Source organism: Pongo abelii, chromosome 8 (genome assembly GCF_028885655.2).
Source record: "Pongo abelii isolate AG06213 chromosome 8, NHGRI_mPonAbe1-v2.0_pri, whole genome shotgun sequence".
Classification (NCBI taxonomy): Eukaryota; Metazoa; Chordata; class Mammalia; order Primates; family Hominidae; genus Pongo; species Pongo abelii.
Genome location: NC_071993.2, coordinates 33,509,085 through 33,529,879, shown reverse-complemented (window position 1 = coordinate 33,529,879; position 20,795 = coordinate 33,509,085). Strand labels below are relative to the sequence as shown.

The window sequence follows — 20,795 nt, the reverse complement described above, 5'->3', positions numbered from 1 at the left end:
AGCATGATGCCTCCAACTTTATTCTTTTGGCTTAGGATTGTCTTGGCAATGCGGCTCTTTTTTGGTTCCATATGAACTTTAAAGTAGTTTTTTCCAATTCTGTGAAGAAAGTCATTGGTAGCTTGATGGGGATGGCATTGAATCTCCAAATTACCTTGGGCAGTATGGGCATTTTCACCATACTGATTCTTCCTATCCATGAGCATGGAATGTTCTTCCATTTGTTTGTGTCCTCTTTTATTTTGTTGAGCAGTGGTTTGTAGTTCTCCTTGAAGAGGTCCTTCACATCCCTTGTAGGTTGTATTCCTAGGTATTTTATTCGCTTTGAAGCAGTTATGAATGGGAGTTCACCCATAATTTGGCTCTCTGTCTGTTATTGGTGTACAGGAATGCTTGTGATTTTTGCACATTGATTTTGTATCCTGAGACTTTGCTAAAGTTGCTTATCAGCTTAAGGAGATTTTGGGCTGAGACGATGAGGTTTTCTAAATATACAATGATGTCATCTGCAAACAGGGACAATTTGACTTCCTCTTTTCGTAATTAACTGATGGGCTTCCCTTTGTGGGAATATTGTTATGTGTTATTTCTTTCTCCTGCCTGATTGCCCTGGCCAGAACTTCCAACACTATGTTGAATAGGAGTGGTGAGAGAGGGCATCCCTGTCTTGTGCCAGTTTTCAAAGGGAATGCTTCCAGTTTTTGCCCATTCAATATGATATTGGCTGTGGGTTTGTCATAAATAGCTCTTATTATTTTGAGATACATCCCATCAATACCTAGTTTATTGAGAGTTTTTAGCATGAAGGGCTGTTGAATTTTGTCGGACACCTTTTCTGCATCTATTGAGATAATCATGTGTTTTTTGTCTTAGGTTCTGTTTGTATGATGGATTACGTTTATTGATTTGGATATGTTGAACCAGCCTTGCCCAGGGATGAAGCCAACTTGATTGTGGTTGATAAGCTTTTTGATGTGCTGCTGGATTTGGTTTGCCAGTATTTTACTGAGGATTTTTGCATCGATGTTCATCAGGGATATTGGTCTAAAATTCTCTTTCTTTGTTGTGTCTCTGCCACGCTTTGGTATCAGGATGATGCTGGCCTCCTAAAATGAGTTAGAGAGGATTCCCTCTTTTTCTATTGATTGGAATAGTTTCAGAAGGAATGGTACCAGCTTCTCTTTGTACCTCTGGTAGAATTCGGCTGTGAATCCGTCTGGTCCTGGACTTTTTTTGGTTGGTAGGCTATTAATTATTGCCTCCATTTCAGAGCCTGTTATTGGTCTATTTAGGGATTCAACTTCTTCCTGGTTTAGTCTTGGGAGGGTGTATGTGTCCAGGAATTTATCCATTTCTTCTAGATTTTCTAGTTAATTTGCGTAGTGGTGTTTATAGTATTCTCTTATGGTAATTTGTATTTCTGTGGGATCGATGATGATATCCCCTTTATCATTTTTTATTGCACGTATTTGATTCTTCTCTCTTTTCTTCTTTATTAGTCTTGCTAGCGGTCTGTCAATTTTGTTGATCATTTCAAAAAACCAGCTCCTGGATTCATTGATTTTTTGAAGGGTTTTTTATGTCTCTTATCTCCTTCAGTTCTGCTCTGATCTTAGTTATTTCTTGCCTTCTGCTAGCTTTTGAATGTGTTTGCTCTTGCTTCTCTAGTTCTTTTAATTGTGATGTTAGGGTGTCATGCCTTCTGCTAGCTTTTGAATGTGTTTGCTCTTGCTTCTCTAGTTCTTTTAATTGTGATGTTAGGGTGTCAATTTTAGATCTTGCCTGATTTCTCTTGTGGGCATTTAGTGCTGTAAATTTCCCTCTACACACTGCTTTAAATGTGTCCCAGAGATTCTGGTATGTTGTGTCTTTGTTCTCGTTGGTTTCAAAGAACATCTTTATTTCTGCCTTCATTTCGTTATGTACCCAGTAGTCATTCAGGAGCAGGTCGTTTAGTTTCCATGCAGTTGAGCAGTTTTGAGTGAGTTTCTTAATCTTGAGTTCTAGTTTGATTGCACTGTGGTCTGAGAGACAGTTTGTTGTAATTTCTGTGCTTTTACATTAGCTGAGGAGTGCTTTACTTCCAACTATGTAGTCAATTTTGCAATAAGTGCGGTGTGGTGCTGAGAAGAATGTATATTCTGTTGTTTTGGGATGGAGAGTTCTGTAGATGTCTATTAGGTCCGCTTGGTGCAGAGCTGAGTTCAATTCCTGGATATCCTTGTTAACTTTCTGTCTCGTTGATCTGTCTAATGTTGACAACGTGGTGTTAAAGTCTCGTATTATTATTGTGTGGGAGTCTAAGTCTCTTTCTCGGTCTCTCAGGACCTGCTTTATGAATCTGGGTGCTCCTGTATTGGGTGCATATATCTTTAGGATAGTCAGCTCTTCCTGTTGAATTTATCCCTTTACCATTATGTAATGGCATTCTTTTTTTTTTTTTTCTTTTTATTATTATTATTATCATTATTATTATTATACTTTAGGCTCTATGGTACATGTGCGCAATGTGCAGGTAAGTTACATATGTATACATGTGCCATGCTGGTGCACTGCACCCACCAACTCGTCATCTAGCATTAGGTATATCTCCCAATGCTATCCCTCCCCCCTCCCCCCACCCCATTCTTTTTCCCTTTTGATCTTTGTTGGTTTAAAGTCTGTTTTTTCAGAGACTAGGATTGCAACCACTGCCTTTTTTTGTTTTCCATCTGCTTGGTAGATCTTCCTCCATCCCTTTATTTTGAGCCTGTGTTTGTCTCTGCACGTGAGATGGGTCTCCTGAATACAGCACACTGATGGGTCTTGACTCTATCCAATTTGCCAGTCTGTGTCTTTTAATTGGAGCATTTAGCCCATTGACATTTAAGGTTAATATTGTTTTGTGTGAGTTCGATGCTGTCTTTATGATGTTAGCTGGTTATTTTGCTCATTAGTTTATGCAGTTTCTTCCTAGCATCAATGGTCTTTACAATTTGGCATGTTTTTGCAGTGGCTCGTACCGGTTGTTCGTTTCCATGTTTAGTGCTTCCTTCAGGAGCTCTTGTAAGGCAGGCCTGGTGGTGACAGAATCTCTCAGCATTTGCTTGTCTGTAAAGGATTTTATTTCTCCTTCACTTATGAAGCTTAGTTTGGCTGGATATGAAATTCTGGGTTGAAAATTCTTTTCTTTAAAAATGTTGAATATTGGCCCCACTCTCTTCTGGCTTGTAGAGTTTCTGCCGAGAGATCTGCTGTTAGTCTGATGGGCTTCCCTTTGTGAGTAACCCAACCTTTCTCTCTGGCTGCCCTTAACATTTTTTCCTTCATTTCAACTTTGGTGAATCTGACAATTATGTGTCTTGGAGTTGCTTTTCTCGAGGAGTATCTTTGTGGCGTTCTCTGTATTTCCTGAATTTGAATGTTGGCCTGCCTTGCTAGGTTGGGGAAGTTCTGGATAGTATCCTGAAGAATGTTTTCCAAGTTGGTTCCATTCTCCCTGTCACTTTCAGGTACACCAATCAGACATCGATTTGGTCTTTTCACATAGTCCCATATTTCCTGGAGGCTTTGTTCATTTCTTTTTACTCTTTTTTTTCTCTAAACTTCTCACTTCATTTCATTCATTTGATCTTCTATCACTGATACCCTTTCTTCCACTTGATCGAATCGGCTACTGAAGCTTGTGCATGCATCACATAGTTGTCGTGCCATGGTTTTCTGCTCCATCAGGTCATTTAAGGTCTTCTCTACATAGGCTCTTTATTCTAGTTAGCCATTCCTCTAAACTTTTTTCAAGGTTTTTAGCTTCTTTGCGATGGGTTTGAACATCCTCCTTTAGCTCGGAGAAGTTTGTTATTACCGATTATCTGAAGCCTTCTTCTCTCAACTTGTCAAAGTCATTCTCCATCCAGCTTTGTTCCGTTGCTGGTGAGGAGCTGCATTTCTTTGGAGGAGAAGAGGTGCTCGATTTTTAGAATTTTCAGCTTATCTGCTCTGGTTTCTCCCCATCTTTGTGGTTTTATCTACCTTTGGTCTTTGATGATGGTGACGTACAAATGGGGTTTTGGTGTGGATGTCCTTTCTGTTTGTTAGTTTTCCTTCTAACAGTCAGGACCCTCAGCTGCAGGTCTGTTGGGAGTTTGCTGGAGGTCCACTCCAGACCATTTGCCTGGGTATCACCAGCGGAGGCTGCAGAACAGCAAATATTGCAGAATGGCAAATGTTGCTGCCTGATCCTTCCTCTGGAAGCTTTGTCTCAGTGGGGCACCCGGCTATATGAGGTGTCAGTCAGCCCCTACTAGGAGGTGTCTGCCAGTTAGGCTACTCGGGCTCAGGGACCCACTTGAGGAGGCAGTCTGTCCGTTCTTAGATCTTAAACTCCGTGCTGGGAGAACCACTACTCTCTTCAAAGCTGTCAGACATGGATGTTTAAGTCTGCAGAAGTTTCTGCTGGATTTTGTTCAGCTATGCCTTGCCCCCAGAGGTGGAGTCTACAGAGGCAGGCAGGCCTCCTTGAGCTGTGATGGGCTTCACCCAGTTTGAGCTTTTTTTTTGCTTTGTTTACCTACTCAAGCCTCAGCAATGGGGGATGACCCTCCCTAGGCCTCACTGCCGCCTTGCAGTTCAATCTCAGACTGCTGTGCTAGCAGTGAGCGAGGCTGCATGGGCGTGGAACCCTCCGAGCCGGGCGTGGGACCCTCTGAGCCAGGCGCGGGATATAATCTTCTGGTGTTCAGTTTTCTAAGAGCATTGGAAAAGCGCAGTATTAGTGTGGGAGTGTCCTGATTTTCCAGGTACCGTCTGTCACAGCTTCCCTTGGCTAGGGAAGGGAATTCCTTGACCCCTTGTGCTTCCCGGGTGAGGCGATGCCCCGCCCTGCTTTGGCTCACATTCCATGGGCTGCAGCTACTGTCCAGCAAGCCCCAGTGAGATGAACCCAGTACCTCAGTTGGAAATGCAGAAACCACCTGTCTTCTGCGTCGCTCATGCTGGGAGCTGTAGACTGGAGCTGTTCCTGTTCGGCCATCTTGGAACATCTTAAATTATTTTTGTTTTGTGTGATTGCAATTTTTGCATGTTTCTTCAGGTGCAATGAAGGGCGTGTTGGTAGACATTGTGAATGCAGCACAGATGAAGTTAACAGTGAAGACATGGACGCTTACTGCAGGAAAGAAAACAGTTCAGAAATCTGCAGTAACAATGGAGAGTGTGTCTGCGGACAGTGTGTTTGTAGGAAGAGGGACAATACAAATGAAATTTATTCTGGCAAATTCTGCGAGTGTGATAATTTCAACTGTGATAGATCCAATGGCTTAATTTGTGGAGGTAAGTAAAGGGCCTGAAGTAGTTGTAAGATGTGATCCCATCTAATGCCGCAAAAAATCTTGAGTTTTAGTTGGTGCATAAGTAGAAAAGGGGTAGCTTGAGGGTCAGTCCCGCCCCTAGGTATACTTTCTCACATGTTGTTACTTATTTTACTTTTCAGTCAATACTGTGATTGTATATTTTTACCATTTTGAGAAATGATATGCTTAATTGCAGGAAATGGTGTTTGCAAGTGTCGTGTGTGTGAGTGCAACCCCAACTACACTGGCAGTGCATGTGACTGTTCTTTGGATACTAGTACTTGTGAAGCCAGCAACGGACAGATCTGCAATGGCCGGGGCATCTGCGAGTGTGGTGTCTGTAAGTGTACAGATCCGAAGTTTCAAGGGCAAACGTGTGAGATGTGTCAGACCTGCCTTGGTGTCTGTGCTGAGCATAAGTAAGTATTTCCTAATTGCTTGAAATAGTTGATACTTCCTCTTGGCTCTCCTAAGCCTGTATTGTTACTAGAACCAGAACAGTGCCAATATTAAAATATACTGTAAATAAAATGCCTGCCATCTGGAAGCCTACTCTTTAATTCTTAAAAGTTCTTTCTCAACAGCTAGTATATATTACATGGTATGAAGTGTGTCATGTGAGAGTTGTACTATTATTTTGATCTGAATGTGCTAGATAATTGAATTTACATGGTAACCTTTATTTTGCCAATTAAGATTTAATTTGTCATTACCAATTTCTTAATTACTATCTGTTGACAAAACTAAGCCAAATTAAAGATTTTTCCTCTTAAAGGATTATTATACTAGTAACATATTATTTAAATTATTATGATTTTGGCCGAGCACAGTGGCTCACACCTGTAATCCCAGCACTTTGGAAGGCCGAGACAGGTGAATCACTTAAGGTCAGGAGTTTGAGACCAGTCTGGCCAATGTGGTGAAACCCCATCTCTACTAAAAATACAAAAATTAGCCAGATATGGTGGCATGTGCATGTAATCTCAGCTACTTGGGAGGCTGAGGCACGAGAATTGCTTGAACCCGGGAGGCAGAGGTTGCAGTCAGCCAAGGTCACACCACTGCACTGCCTGGATGACAGAACAAGACTCCATCGCAAAAAAAAAATTATTATGGTTTTATGTTACATATTTAATATGTGATGGGGCTAATTTATTTTACTATCTTTTATTTCTTAGTAGGGTTTTAATTTGAACTGTAATAAATCTTTTATTAGGGAAATTAGCATCTTTTTACATAATTTTTCTATCCACAAATGTAATGTTCCTCTTCATTTATTCAAATCTTCCCTCATAGCTGTTTGTTCAATTTGGTCACAAGAGTTTAACATGGGAAATATGTTTAAGCAAATATTTACTGAAATAATAAAATGTAAATATAATAATTTGTGTTTTTTGTAACAGAGAATGTGTTCAGTGCAGAGCCTTCAATAAAGGAGAAAAGAAAGACACATGCACACAGGAATGTTCCTATTTTAACATTACCAAGGTAGAAAGTCGGGACAAATTACCCCAGCCAGTCCAACCTGATCCTGTGTCCCATTGTAAGGAGAAGGATGTTGACGACTGTTGGTTCTATTTTACGTATTCAGTGAATGGGAACAACGAGGTCATGGTTCATGTTGTGGAGAATCCAGGTAGAAATGCGACGATTGCAGACATTCTTTTCATATCTTGTATGTCTTGTTTCTGCTTATTTAGGCCTAACATCCAGAAACAGCCGCCAGCTGGAATGTTTTAGGTCAAGTTGGGAAATTTTTCATCTCTGAAAGCTTAAAATATTATCTAATTAACTGTATAAGAAATAAGGAAAAGAGAGTTCCACTTTTAAGTTTTCTAAGTGGAGAGTTTGAAGATTAAATACAGTGATTTATATAAGACACTTAGAACGATGCCTTACACCAAGTGCACAGGAAGAGTTTTTTGATGACTGATGATTTTAAAATTAGAGCTTGATTTAAGCTTGAATACTGGGAAAGATAATTTGTTAAAGGATATTAATATAAAGTGTTGAATTTGTTCAACTTCTCTGGAGGTGAAACTTTTTTTTTTTTTAATCTTAGTTTTCCTAGTAGCCTTTTTGTAGATTCTTTGGAATTTTCTACCATAGTGTACATGTTTTTGTGTGAACATAAGCTTTTATTTCTCTTGGGTAAATACTAAGAATGGCATTTTGGAGCATATGGTAAGCATATGTTTAACTTTGTAAGAAGCTGCCAGACTCTTAGACTCCCATACTGTTTTGAATTATCAGCTAGGTGTTTTGCAAATATTGTCTCCCAGCCTGTGTCTCCTTATCGTTTCATTTTTTTAAGTGTCTTTTTAACACCACAGGTTTTAATTTTGATTAAGTACAATTTACCAAGTTTTTCTTCTGTGGCTCTTGCTTTTACATTGTCTTTAAGAACTCTGCCTAACCCAAGATTATAAGGATTTTTCTCCTGTTTTTTTGTAGAGGTTTTATAGTTTCTGGGGTTTCACATTTAGATCTGTAACTCATTTTGAGTTATTCTTAGTGTGTGACAAAAGGCTCAGTTTTTTTCATTTCAGTGTCCACTTGTTCTAGGGGCATTTGTTGAAAACAGACTGTCCTTTCTCCACCTTTGTTGAACATCAGGTGACCTTGCAGGTGTAGGCCTGTTTCTGACTCTGTATTCTGTTCCATGTAGCTGAGTGTCTGTCCGTTAGCTGTACCACATGGTCTTGTAGCTTTCTTTATCGCTAGCCCTGAAAGCAGGGTCTTCCAGCTTTATTCTTTTACAAAAGTGTTTTTGAGACACTTCCTTAGTTCACTGCCTTCCATGTAAATTTTAGAAGTGGCTTACTGATTGCTACAGAAGTTCTGCCAGGAGTTTGAGTGGGATACCATTGAGTTTATAGATCAAATTGGGAAGAATTGACGTCTTAACAGTATTAGGTTTTGTAACTCCTGCACATGGAATATCTCCATTTATTCAGTCTGAAAGATTTCTTTTTATCAGTGTTTAGTAATTCTTAACATGCAAATCTTGCATATATTTTGTTAGACTTATATGTAAGTTTTTCATGCTTTTTCATTCTGTAGTAAATATTACTGTTTAAAAATTTATATTTTCAATATGTAGAAGTAAATTATATATATAGAAAAATACATGATTTTTGTTCATTGATCATGTATCCTACAACCTTGTAAACTCACTTGTTAGTTCTAAAAGCTGTTTTATAGATTATTTGGGATAGTGTGCATTCACTCTCTTGGGTGTTTATTCCTGTATGTTTTTTATAAGACACTGCCCAGCTCTTTGTGGTGCTCATTATTACCTTCTTATTTTCCAGAGTGTCCCACTGGTCCAGACATCATTCCAATTGTAGCTGGTGTGGTTGCTGGAATTGTTCTTATTGGCCTTGCATTACTGCTGATATGGAAGCTTTTAATGATAATTCATGACAGAAGGGAGTTTGCTAAATTTGAAAAGGAGAAAATGAATGCCAAATGGGACACGGTAAGTTACAAAACATCCAAAAAGCAAAGTGGCTCATAAAGTAAATGTAATACTCCTAAGACTTATGTATTAGCTGTCAGGCTGATTATTAAAGTCCTTTTTAAGTATTTTATTCCCCCAAAAGTTTTTTACTCAAGGAATTTGCATTTAGTGAAAGAAAGCATCCTAAATATCCCATTGAAACAAAACATTGATTATAAGCATGTATATTCAATGGTTACTGTGGCCAGTATTTTTATTTCTTTAATAGTTTTCATCCTAAATCTGCCTTTTCATCTGATGTGAAGTAGAATCCTAAATAATGTTATCTGTGTAGCAAGCTATTCAATGGAAAGCTGCTGCTTTCTTTAAAAAAACAAACAAAAAAACCTTCAGTGAAAGCCAGGTTCGAAAGGTTATATACCAAGCTCGTCCAACTCGCAGCTCGTCGGCCAGGACATGCAGCCCAGAATAGCTTTGAATGTGGCCCCAACACAAATTTGTAAACTTTATTAGAAATTGTAATTATTATTATTATTTTTTTTTAGTAACTTTTTTTTAAAGCTCATCAGCTATCGTTAGTGTATTTTATGTGTGGCCCAAGACAATTATTCTTCTTCCAGTGTGGCCCAGGGAAGACAAAAGATTGGACAACCCTGCTATATACTATATGATTCCATTTAGAGGACATTCTGGAAAAGCAAAACTGTAGGGGCAAAAATCAGTGGTTGCTAGGGGCTGGAATGGGGGAAAGTGTTGACCGCAGAGGGGCATAAGGAATCTTCCTTGGGATGATCTTGATTGTGGGTGGATTTATGTATTTGAAAACTCACAGAACTATGTACTTTAAAAAGATGTATGTTCCTCTATGAAAATTATATCTCAGTAAACCTTGGCTTATAAAAATCTTAAAAGCCCTAAGTGACTGAAAGGTTATGTTAGCATTTAGTGCTTTGAAATACGGAGTCAGAGGGTGGAGTAACCAAATGTTGGCCTTTGTGTATTCATCTTTTGATACAAGAAAGCAATGCCAATCTTCAGTATTTTTCAATTGTAAATGAATTGTAGTTAGTTGCACTTTACTACAATTTGCTTGGGTTTTTAAAAATTATCAATTTTTTAAATTACAAATTTCAAAAGGGTAGAAATAGAAAAAAATCCCTTTATAGTGTTTGAACACTATAAATGTCTTTTTTTTCCTGATGAAATCATTAGAAACTATTTCTTTTACTTTAGCAAGAAAATCCGATTTACAAGAGTCCTATTAATAATTTCAAGAATCCAAACTACGGACGTAAAGCTGGTCTCTAAATTGCCGTTCGTATTTTCTTTCACTTTCTGCCTTTGCATGTGAACGTTTATCTTTTTTACTGCACTGTGTGTCCTTTATCACTATTGCTGTTCTTTTTTTAAGTCTGGCTTTAAATATCGCTATTGTGGCTTTTCTTTTTATATGTTAACTTCGCGTTTAGAAAGACTGTAAAATAAGTAGTATGATATAGAAACAGCAGCCATGTTGTAGTGAAAAGAGAATGTGCTTTGCAATCAGTTAGACCTAGGTCAAATCCCACCTCTTCCACTTAGTAAGTAGAACAGCATTGAGTCACTTTACTTCTCCCATCTGTCACAGGGAGTCAGTACTCTGTTTTGTATGGGGTGGTTGTATTTGGCAAATGCACTCCAGTATATGAAATCAGCCTGTCAGCTCTAATCCTCACAACAGTCCTGTGCCTAGTAATGGTATTATCCTATTATCTTTTGTTCTTTTTCTGTTTATTTATTTATTTATTTTGAGACAGTCTCTCTCTGTCGCCCAGCCTGGAGTGCAGTGTTGTGATATCAGCTCATTGCAACCTCTGACTTCCAGATTCCAGCAATTCTCCTGCCTCAGCCTCCCGAGTACCTGGGATTACAGGTGCCTGCCACCATGCTAGGCTAATTTTTTTGTTTTTAGTAGAGGTGGGGTTTCACCACACTGGCTGGGCAGGCCTTGAACTCCTGACCTCCAGTGCTCTGCCTGCCTCGGTCTCCCAAAGTGCTGGGATTACAGGCGTGAGCCACTGTGCCCCACCAGTATTATCCTTAAATAACAAATTTGTTATGAGTAAATTTTAGGGTTGGATAGTGAAAATTGATCATGAAATCCAAATTGCAAAATAGAAAAATGTAACCTACTATGATATTTGTATGGTATGCAACTACAATATCATTATTGGTTCTCAAAAGATTTGAGATCAATTTCTTGAATATAACTTGAAATTTCATTAAAAGCCAGAAGACCATATATATGTATGTATATTATATATATGTGTGTGTGTGTCTGTGTGTGTATGTGAGAATGATTCTAATTTTCAAATGTAAGTTTGTAACTGTTCATATCTGAATTTTCATGAAATGCTTCCAGCATATTCTAATAAAATCATGCAAGCCCCTAAAACTCTGATAACAAAGGTTAATTGTGATTAGAACTAAATTCTCCTGACTGGTGATTGAGAACTCTTCTTCTCTTTCCCAACTGACTGACTGTAATAGGGCCTGGAAGATTTCTACCTTTCTCACTGCCTACCTTATTGTGCAGACAAAGATGGTGTTGGTAACACTTACATAAAAATCATTGTGTCTTAGGCATGATTCTGAACACTTAATCTGTATTTAATCTTCATAGTGAAAGTTGTAGGAATGTTTTACATATGAGAAAACTGAGACACATAAGGGTTATGTAACTTGACCGAGTTCCCACGGCTGGTTAGTCAGAGAGCTGAGATTTGAACCCAGGCAGTTGGGCTCCAGAGTCCATGTTCTTGTCTACGACATTGTACTTGGTAGCAGTTATGTATCTTCAGAAGTCCCTGTTACCTGGTTAGGAAGAGGTAGATCACTCTTTATAGAGATTTACAGCCCTTTTACAATTTGTTGTTACTCTCTGAGTTAACACTGCTGCTGTTGGCAAACATCATGTTAGGGAAATCACTTTAATACATGGAACCCAGTGCTGTAGTTGTGCTTTTTGACTATTGAGAGTGTGCTTACAAACTGATCATGAATAAGAGCCTACAGTACAGGAATGTTTAATAGTTACAAGTGATATAGGAAGTGCTGATAACATTAGAAATCATTAACTTGTCAGATTTTTATTTCTAAGTAGACCGTAAGACTTTTTAAAGTTAAATTTGATGGCAGAAAATTATATTCAAATTCACATATGGGCAGGTTGGTACATATTTGTATTAGTCTGAGACAACATATTTTTCTCGTTCTCACTTAGTACTTTACAGAAAGTCATTTTTAGAGGAAAACTGATTAGCCAATGACATTGCCAGGCTTTTTTTTTTTTTTTTTTGTAAATACATCTTTTCTTTAGTTGTAGGTCAAAAATAGTCAAATGTTGACAATTTCATGTGGTTATTTCTCACAAGAGAAAAAATTTCTGTCCTACTGAGGTGAAATTTTCACCCTTGCTGTACCTTTAATTGTATTTTGAAGGAAATTATCAGTAAATGTTATTTAAACTTAATGTTTATAATGTATATATGGCTAAAATGTTGCTAAAATAAGCATTTTATGTAATTCAAGAAGCAGAAGTTTGGTAAAAATTTCTCTATGCATTATTGAAGTCCAGGCAATTTGATGGCTACAGATTATTTTAAGAGATGTTTTCTCAAGAAAAAGTAGAAATTAACAATTGAAATAAATGAATGAGCATCAAGAAATTACATCATGGATTGTAAGAAACTTTTCTGATATGGACCAAGGTTTGCCCGTCAATTATGTCATTGAAATTTTTGAAATAATGGGCAGGCACTAATTACTTTGGCACAAGACTACCATGTAGGAACATTAAAAAGAACGTGTCACATTATCAGCTTCTAACTGTTGGAGTGGGTTAAAAAAATGGTCTGTCCTCATCTGCTGCTATGCGGGTTTAAATGTGGATCCCAAATCTCCCACAGTTCTGCATTACGTATTTAATACATTGTAGAGATGGTTCTGTAGCTACCACTGTCAGCCATTCCAGAGTGAGCACAAAGATGACATTTTACTGAGCTTGAGGGCTTCCTTTCATAATATAACCCTGTTCTCTTGATGCGGGTTTTGTTTGGGTGGGGGTGGTGTTGCACTCTGAATGATGGAAACTAATCTGAATTATTTTAGTTTACTTTCATTTAAAATGATGCCTAATGCAGATAGTGAGCTTAATTTTACCTCTAACCTTGCATGTTAAACTTTTGTTTGAATGGACTTTGAAATAATAAATACAAATGTTTGTGTATATGAAAAGACAGATTTTTCTCCAAAGGTAAGTTCTTCCATATAAATTACACTTTGGACTCATCTGTATAGGGCTTTTTTTCTTTATTTTTTGTTTTCTTTTTTTTTTTTTTTTTTTTTTTGGTCCTTCCCTTATAATTCTTGAGTATTAAATACTAGATTTAGCAAATATATTGTTGTAAAGAAACTTAGATGGTAATTTATTTTCCCAACATATTTGAAGGAATGTGTAGCACTTAGCCTCAAATCAGATAGGATATAAATGTGGAGTGTAATTTGTTTGCACTCTGGCTTTTTAAGATAGTAGTTGCTAGAATCCAGTTTCCTAACCCCCATTTTGAAATGTCAGCTCTCACAACTGTATAATGTATTAGCTTCAGTTGGGACTAGAGCTGAGAGTTTGATGTAAACAGTTTTGTCATCCACATCATATGCTGTTTGTCTCTGAGGGATCCTGATTTTGTCCATGTTTCTGAAACAACCAGTCAAGATGTATTTTGAGGAGTGGGGAGTGAGGGCTGAGGTATGTTGTCTGGTTCCGATTGGTATCACATGAGCTGCTGAGCCGAAATCACAGTGGTTTATTTGGTGTCTTGCAGGACCCAGCCTTTATATGTTATGTTTTTCACCTCATTGGTATGGGATACCTACAGGACGAAATTCAGACTTCATAGCAAGTCCTCTAGGACTGTTCTTCCTTTGTCTCCTCACCTCAGATCATATGCCCCCTTAACTCTTTTTTTCTCTTTTTTTTTTTTTTTTTTGAGATGGAGTCTTGCTCTTTCGCCCAGTCTGGAGTACAGTGGTGCGATCTCAGCTCACTGTAATCTCCGCTTCCCGGGTTCAAGTGATTCCCCTATCCCAGCTTCATGAGTAGCTGGGATTACAGGCACCCACCACCACACCCAGCTAATTTTTGTATTTTTAGTAGAGACGGGGTTTTACCATGTTGGTCAGGCTGATCTCAAACTCCTAACCAAAAGTGATCCACCCACCTCGGCCTCTCAAAGTTCTGGGATTACAGGCATGAGCCACCGTGCCTGCCCTCCCCTAACTCTAAAAACTTCTGAACTATATGTATTTCTACTTAAATGTCCCATTCTTTCCCTACACCTTGACTTTGCAGAGATTGCTATTTACCAACCAATAATTTATCTAGTCAGTTTCACAATGAAAATCTCCTTAATCTTCTTAAAGTTAATAACTTTTTTCTTATACTGTTCCCAGATTATGTTCATAACTCTATTGTAAACTTGATCAGAGTGCCTTATTTTCATGTCTCTCACCCACCAAACTATACCTTCCTTGAGGGCAGAAATTGTGCCACCAAAAGGCAGATCCAAATACAGTCTGCAATGAAGTGTGAATAAAATTTAAAAACAAAAATTACTTTTAGATCAAAAAAATTTTTAGATGCTTTCTATAAATATTTTTTTAAATATCACCTGCAGTTGGTTCTATAGTGAAATATAAAACTGAACAACATTCCAAAATCTTAATTTTTTCTTAAAAAAAATTTCCCTGGTAGTTAACAAGTATTTTTGATTTGTACTCACTGTAATTTTCTCTGATAAAGTGTTATTTGGTCACACTTCTCACTTGGCTTTCAAGCCTGCTTTCAATTTATAAGAACAGGAGAAAAAAGAATGCTATAGCAAGTATTTAAATGTAGCACTTATAGTATAAGAGAATTTTTAAGGAAAAGGGTGATACAGTGATGTGTTTTTTTCTGCTTAAAACATCACTGTCAGTATATTTTTGGATCTTGAAAGATCTCTTGTGTTTATGGCTTGGGGCCTGCTTGCTAGGCTTGACTTCAGTACGGTTTACTAAATTATAGCACTGCAATAAGACATTTCACCAATATGATATTGAAGCATAACAAGTTATTTCATAAGGAATGGTAATTATCTAACATTCTAAGCAAATTTGGCAGTGTGACTTGGTGGGGCACAGTGCTGTCCGTGACACAATGACAGCCTTACTCTCTAAATTAGTAACTTCTGTAGGAGACCCCAGAAGCACACCTCCCTCCCAACAGTGAAAGCCGAGGATTCCCGTTTTGATTAGCAGGCGCCTTCTGTTCACGGTAAGGGATAAGAATCAGGCAGTGATGGCAGCGGAGTTCATGCTTCCTTAAGGCAGCCATTACAAACTAGTTCAAAGGAGAGAATCCACGATGACAGCACATTCTCTGCAATGGAGAACATTCTTAAATCAAGCCTCCAGTGGAGGAAGGACTCAAGAATGAAATAGCACCAGATAACAGGGCATCATTAGACTTGTAAAGCAAAGCTTCCATTTTCTATTTTTATATAAACCATTATTAATGCCTTTGAAACAACTGTGATATCTGGACAAATAAAATAGAAATGACTTCTTAAGATGATTGCAACTTTTAGTCTTGTTTATAAAAATTATTCTACATAATTTTAGTAGAGTAACTGATAATTTTTCTCACTTTTTTTTGTTTTAGGGTGAAAATCCTATTTATAAGAGTGCCGTGACAACTGTGGTCAATCCAAAGTATGAGGGAAAATGAGTACTGCCCGTGCAAATCCCACAACACTGAATGCAAAGTAGCAGTTTCCATAGTCACAGTTAGGTAGCTTTAGGGCAATATTGCCATGGTTTTACTCATGTGCAGGTTTTGAAAATGTACAATATGTATAATTTTTAAAATGTTTTATTATTTTGAAAATAATGTTGTAATTCATGCCAGGGACTGACAAAAGACTTGAGACAGGATGGTTATTCTTGTCAGCTAAGGTCACATTGTGCCTTTTTGACCTTTTCTTCCTGGACTATTGAAATCAAGCTTATTGGATTAAGTGATATTTCTATAGCGATTGAAAGGGCAATAGTTAAAGTAATGAGCATGATGAGAGTTTCTGTTAATCATGTATTAAAACTGATTTTTAGCTTTACAAATATGTCAGTTTGCAGTTATGCAGAATGCAAAGTAAATGTCCTGCTAGCTAGTTAAGGATTGTTTTAAATCTGTTATTTTGCTATTTGCCTGTTAGACATGACTAATGACATATCTGAAAGACAAGTATGTTGAGAGTTGCTGGTGTAAAATAGGTTTGAAATAGTTGATCTACAAAGGCCATGGGAAAAATTCAGAGAGTTAGGAAGGAAAAACCAATAGCTTTAAAACCTGTGTGCCATTTTAAGAGTTACTTAATGTTTGGTAACTTTTATGCCTTCACTTTACAAATTCAAGCCTTAGATAAAAGAACCAAGCAATTTTCTGCTAAAAAGTCCTTGATTTAGCACTATTTACATACAGGCCATACTTTACGAAATATTTGCTGAATGGGGACCTTTTGAGTTGAATTTATTTTATTTTATTATTTTTATTTTGTTTAATGTCTGGTGCTTTCTATCACCTCTTCTAATATTTTAATGTATTTGTTTGCAATTTTGGGGTAAGACTTTTTTTATGAGTACTTTTTCTTTGAAGTTTTAGCGGTCAATTTGCCTTTTTAATGAACATGTGAAGTTATACCATGGCTATGCAACAGCTCTCACCTACGCGAGTCTTACTTCGAATTAGTGCCATAACAGACCACTGTATGTTTACTTCTCACCATTTGAGTTGCCCATCTTGTTTCATACTAGTCACATTCTTGTTTTAAGTGCCTTTAGTTTTAACAGTTCACTTTTTACAGTGCTATTTACTGAAGTTATTTATTAAATATGCCTAAAATACTTAAATCGGATGTCTTGACTCTGATATATTTTATCGGGTTGTGTGCATGAAATTTTTATAGATTAAAGAAGTTGAGGAAAAGCATTTCTGGTTGGTGGGTAGTTCACTTATGAAGCTAAAACATAATTCTTTAAAAAAATGTACTAGGGACATAAGGAGAGTGGTATGGTGAAATATAGACTTGAAGACTGTCCTTGGGCTCTCTGAATCATGGTGGATAGATCCTTATCCTGCTATGCTGGGAGAGAAGTTTCGTCCCAATATTAAGCAGAATTAACTTTATGAACATCATAGAGCCATTAGTAGGTGCTGGAAATTGTATCATTTTATTTAAGATACAGATAGGGGATTGTTAACTTTTCTGATAAGAAAAATTAGGAAAAATTTTACTTTTATTTGGCTTTGGTTTATGTTTGAAAGGATATATCCATAAGAACTACTTGTGTAAAGCTTATTAGAAGAAATATATACTGCTTTCTTAAGCATACAAAAAATGTCAGAAATATTTGGAGGAGAAAAAATTTCAGCCTTACTAGCCTTTCACATTTATACAATCCCTTCACATCCTGTTAATTGATCTTCTTTTACTTACTCCATTTAAATGTGTTTCATAGCTTAGACTAAAGCATATTTGAGGTGAGAATTACACATTTTTACTAGTTTGTAAGATCCATGAAAAAATTATCTGTATTTATTACTCTCTGTCACCCTGTTTCATCTTGTTTATCACCATCCATAATTCCACTTAGCTTAATTCATTTCCCTATGCCTCAGGCATAATCAATAAAGTTGAATTGCATATTTCTGCTCCAGAACTCTGCTCTTATAATGATGTTTTAAAAATATATTAGAACAAAGTAACAAAGTCTATCTTCTATATGTACATAATTTTTTTTTCCAAACACATGTTTGAGGCTGGAATGTGGTGAATTTTCAGATTTTATATTACAATTTATAGCAGACAAAAAGATTTTCTATAGGAATCCCTTTGTTGGAAGTTGGAGGAATTGTATACAAGTTTATTTCTCATGCTGATTGTTAAGAGCCTAAAATACTTAAATCGGATGACTCAGTTTGATATTTGAGTAATTCTAGGCTTGAAACTGGCAATTTCAAAATATAGTCTGAGAAACTGATAATAGTATATCTATCTCTATGTAGATGTACACACCACACATTGAGATGCTTTGACTGAAGCCACATAGAACTTGGTCACTAAAATATTTATTTTCCCAGCAACAGTACATTTTTATCTCCAGTGGAAGACTTTCCAAAAAGCAAGAGTCCAGTAAGCAAAACAACAATTAGAATTTTTTTCCCATTTAAACTATACTATAGAAATTTACAAAATATTAAGTATCATGAGTATATTATTTGGCTAATGCCAAATAGTGGCATATTTTACAGTGATTCCATGACATTTTAAAAGTTTTCTTACTCTTTTCCAGTCTTACTTTATGAATTTCCTTAAAACAGACACCCAGGTAAGACCTTGAGCCACAAGAAACAGTTCATAATACCACTTAAAAAGTCACCTGTGATCAGCTTTTTGTTTTAACCTGGAATTTTTCCTTTCTGTTTTTCACTACAGTTTGAGAGATAACCTTGAGTAGAGGCCATTTGTCTTTAGTTTATTCCTTGGAGGCTTAATGTTTACATTTTTAAACATTCATTTTTATAGGTACATGTGCAGGTGTGTTACATGGACATGTTGCATAATGGCTTCTAGTGTACCCATCACCTTAGTAGTGGCCATTATAGTCAATAGGTAGTTTTCCACCTTTCACCCTCCTACTACCCTCTCCCTTTTGGAGTCCCGGGAGTCTGTTCTTTCCTTCTGTATGTCCATGTGTACCCATTGTTTAGCTTTCACTTATGAGTGAGAACGTGTGATATTTGATTTTCTGTTTCTGAATTATTTCACTTAGGGTGATCCATCCATGTCACTGCGAAAGACATGACCTCATTAAGGCCTAGATATTTCTGATCTGATATGCTCAAAGAAGTTCAGAAACAGAATGAGTATCTCCCCAGGACTCCTTTTGAGCCTATAAAGATCCTTCACTGGCTCTTTAGAATTTCTCTCATGACTCAGGATTCTTCTGAGAATTTAGGGATAGGTGGAAGTGGCTTCTGAGTGATGAGTGGAAGCAAATTTTCAAGGTGGATTAGGTCTAGATTAAGTAGCCCGTCAAGTCTCCACTGCTCTGAGGGTGGTATGTCATCTAAGTGTGAACCTTTAGGGTACAAAAGTGGTAGGAGAACCATGAGACAAATACTAAGTTCACTGATACGGCAATTCTTATTTTCATTTGCTTCTACAATTAAGTCTTCACTGTACTTTTAATTAAGATTTTAAATTTTTGAGGGTATAGAGTTTCCATAAAAAGTCATCAGTGATAATAAATTTTATTTGACTTTCTACTTATTCTGGATTCTAAAACAGACTGACATATAAACACATTACTTATGGATCACTTTGAGAGAGGAAACACTATTCAGAAGATTTAAATCCCAGAATTTAATCCATTGCTTTATTGCAAGTTTACAGAAGACACAGTTGTCTTCAGTTTTATCTGCAGTAGTTGATATATTGATTTTAAATGTTGAAAACTTATACTAATGTTGCTTACTGTCCAAAATTATTCCTGGGAGATAAACATTCAGATTTTCTACAGTAACCACTGACTGGCCCCTTAGCAGCCATTTTAAACATAAATTTGATGATATTGGCCAAACATCCCCAGTCCAGTTCAACTTTCAGATCCTCAGGCCTACCATAGTCCTTTGTGTTTGATATTTCTTTCTTATCCTTAAATGTGGTAGCTCTATGAGCACAGGGACCTGTGTTTTGATTCACTGTCTGCGTACTTAACTTTGCAGAACATTTTCAAGGTCCATCCATGTTGTAGCACGTATCAGAACTACACTTCTTTTATGGCTAAAGAAATTCCATTGCCTGCGTACAGCATATTTATCCATTCAATTTTCAATGGACACTTGGGGTGTTTCCACCTTTTGGCTCTTACGAATAATGCTGCAATAAATATTGGCATATAAGTATCTGTTCAAGTTCATACCTTCAGTTCTTTTCATTATATGCCTAAAAGCAGAATCGCTGGATCATATAGTAATTGTGTTTTGCTCTTTGAGGAACTGCCAAACTGTTTTCCACAGTGGCTGCATCATTTTACATTCCCACCAGCAATGTATGAGGGTTCACCAGAGAACCCTCAGAACAGAACGGAACAGATACTTCACCAGAGAAGATGAATGGCAAAAAAGAAAAAAATGGAAATGCAAATTAAAATCGCAATGAGATAACATTAGATACCCACTAGAATGGCTAAAGTTTAAATGGCTGAAAATACCAATTGTATCCTTAGAACAATACCTGGCACAAAGGAAGGTGTAGGCGACCAAGAAGTATTTGTTGAGTAGATGGATTCATTTCTGTAGTTTGCTACCATGCCCACCTACCTGTTAGCATCTGCGTGACATACTGGCCTTCCTGCCCGTTCTTATAGATAAACTCTCCAAGGCCAGACCTTCCCAAACTCCATCACCTCTTGCCTGCTAAGACAAGCAGTTCTCTCCTCTCCTGCAGCATCAAGTTTTCCCCTCTTCTGGGTCATTCCCCTCAGTAACAAACATACTATAGTTACCATCTCTGTTTCTCTCTTTCCTTTTACAATTCAGGAGTTGTCTAAGCCATACACCTGTGACCAATTGATGTGTGACAAGGTTTCCAAGTTTGTTCAATGGGGAAAGAAAAATCTTTTCAACAGATGATGCTGGAATAACTGGATTTCCACAAGCAAAAGAGTGAAGCTGGACCCCTAACTCACACCATATACAAAAATTTACTCAAAATGGATCAGTGACATATCTAAACATAAGAACTCAAACCATCAGACTTTTAGAAGAAACATAGGGGGGTACTTCATGACCTTTAATTTGGCAAAGGGTTCTTAGACAAGACACCAAAAGCATGAATAACAAAAGATAAAAGATAAATTAGACT

At 37.1% G+C, this 20,795-nt stretch overlaps 1 protein-coding gene across 2 annotated transcripts in view; it reads left to right on the top strand.

Annotated features, from left to right (window-relative positions):
• Positions 1 to 16,776, top strand: part of ITGB1 (integrin subunit beta 1) — a 58,098-nt gene extending 41,322 nt beyond the window's left edge. The window contains exons 12-16 of one of the 2 annotated variants that reach the window (XM_024252992.3): positions 5,069 to 5,307; positions 5,524 to 5,746; positions 6,731 to 6,963; positions 8,642 to 8,808; positions 15,533 to 16,776. In XM_024252992.3, coding sequence (XP_024108760.1) covers positions 5,069 to 5,307; positions 5,524 to 5,746; positions 6,731 to 6,963; positions 8,642 to 8,808; positions 15,533 to 15,598 — 928 coding nt within the window. In that variant the 3' untranslated portion in view covers positions 15,599 to 16,776. 2 annotated transcript variants of the gene reach the window in all.
• Positions 16,777 to 20,795: the final 4,019 nt, after the last annotated feature.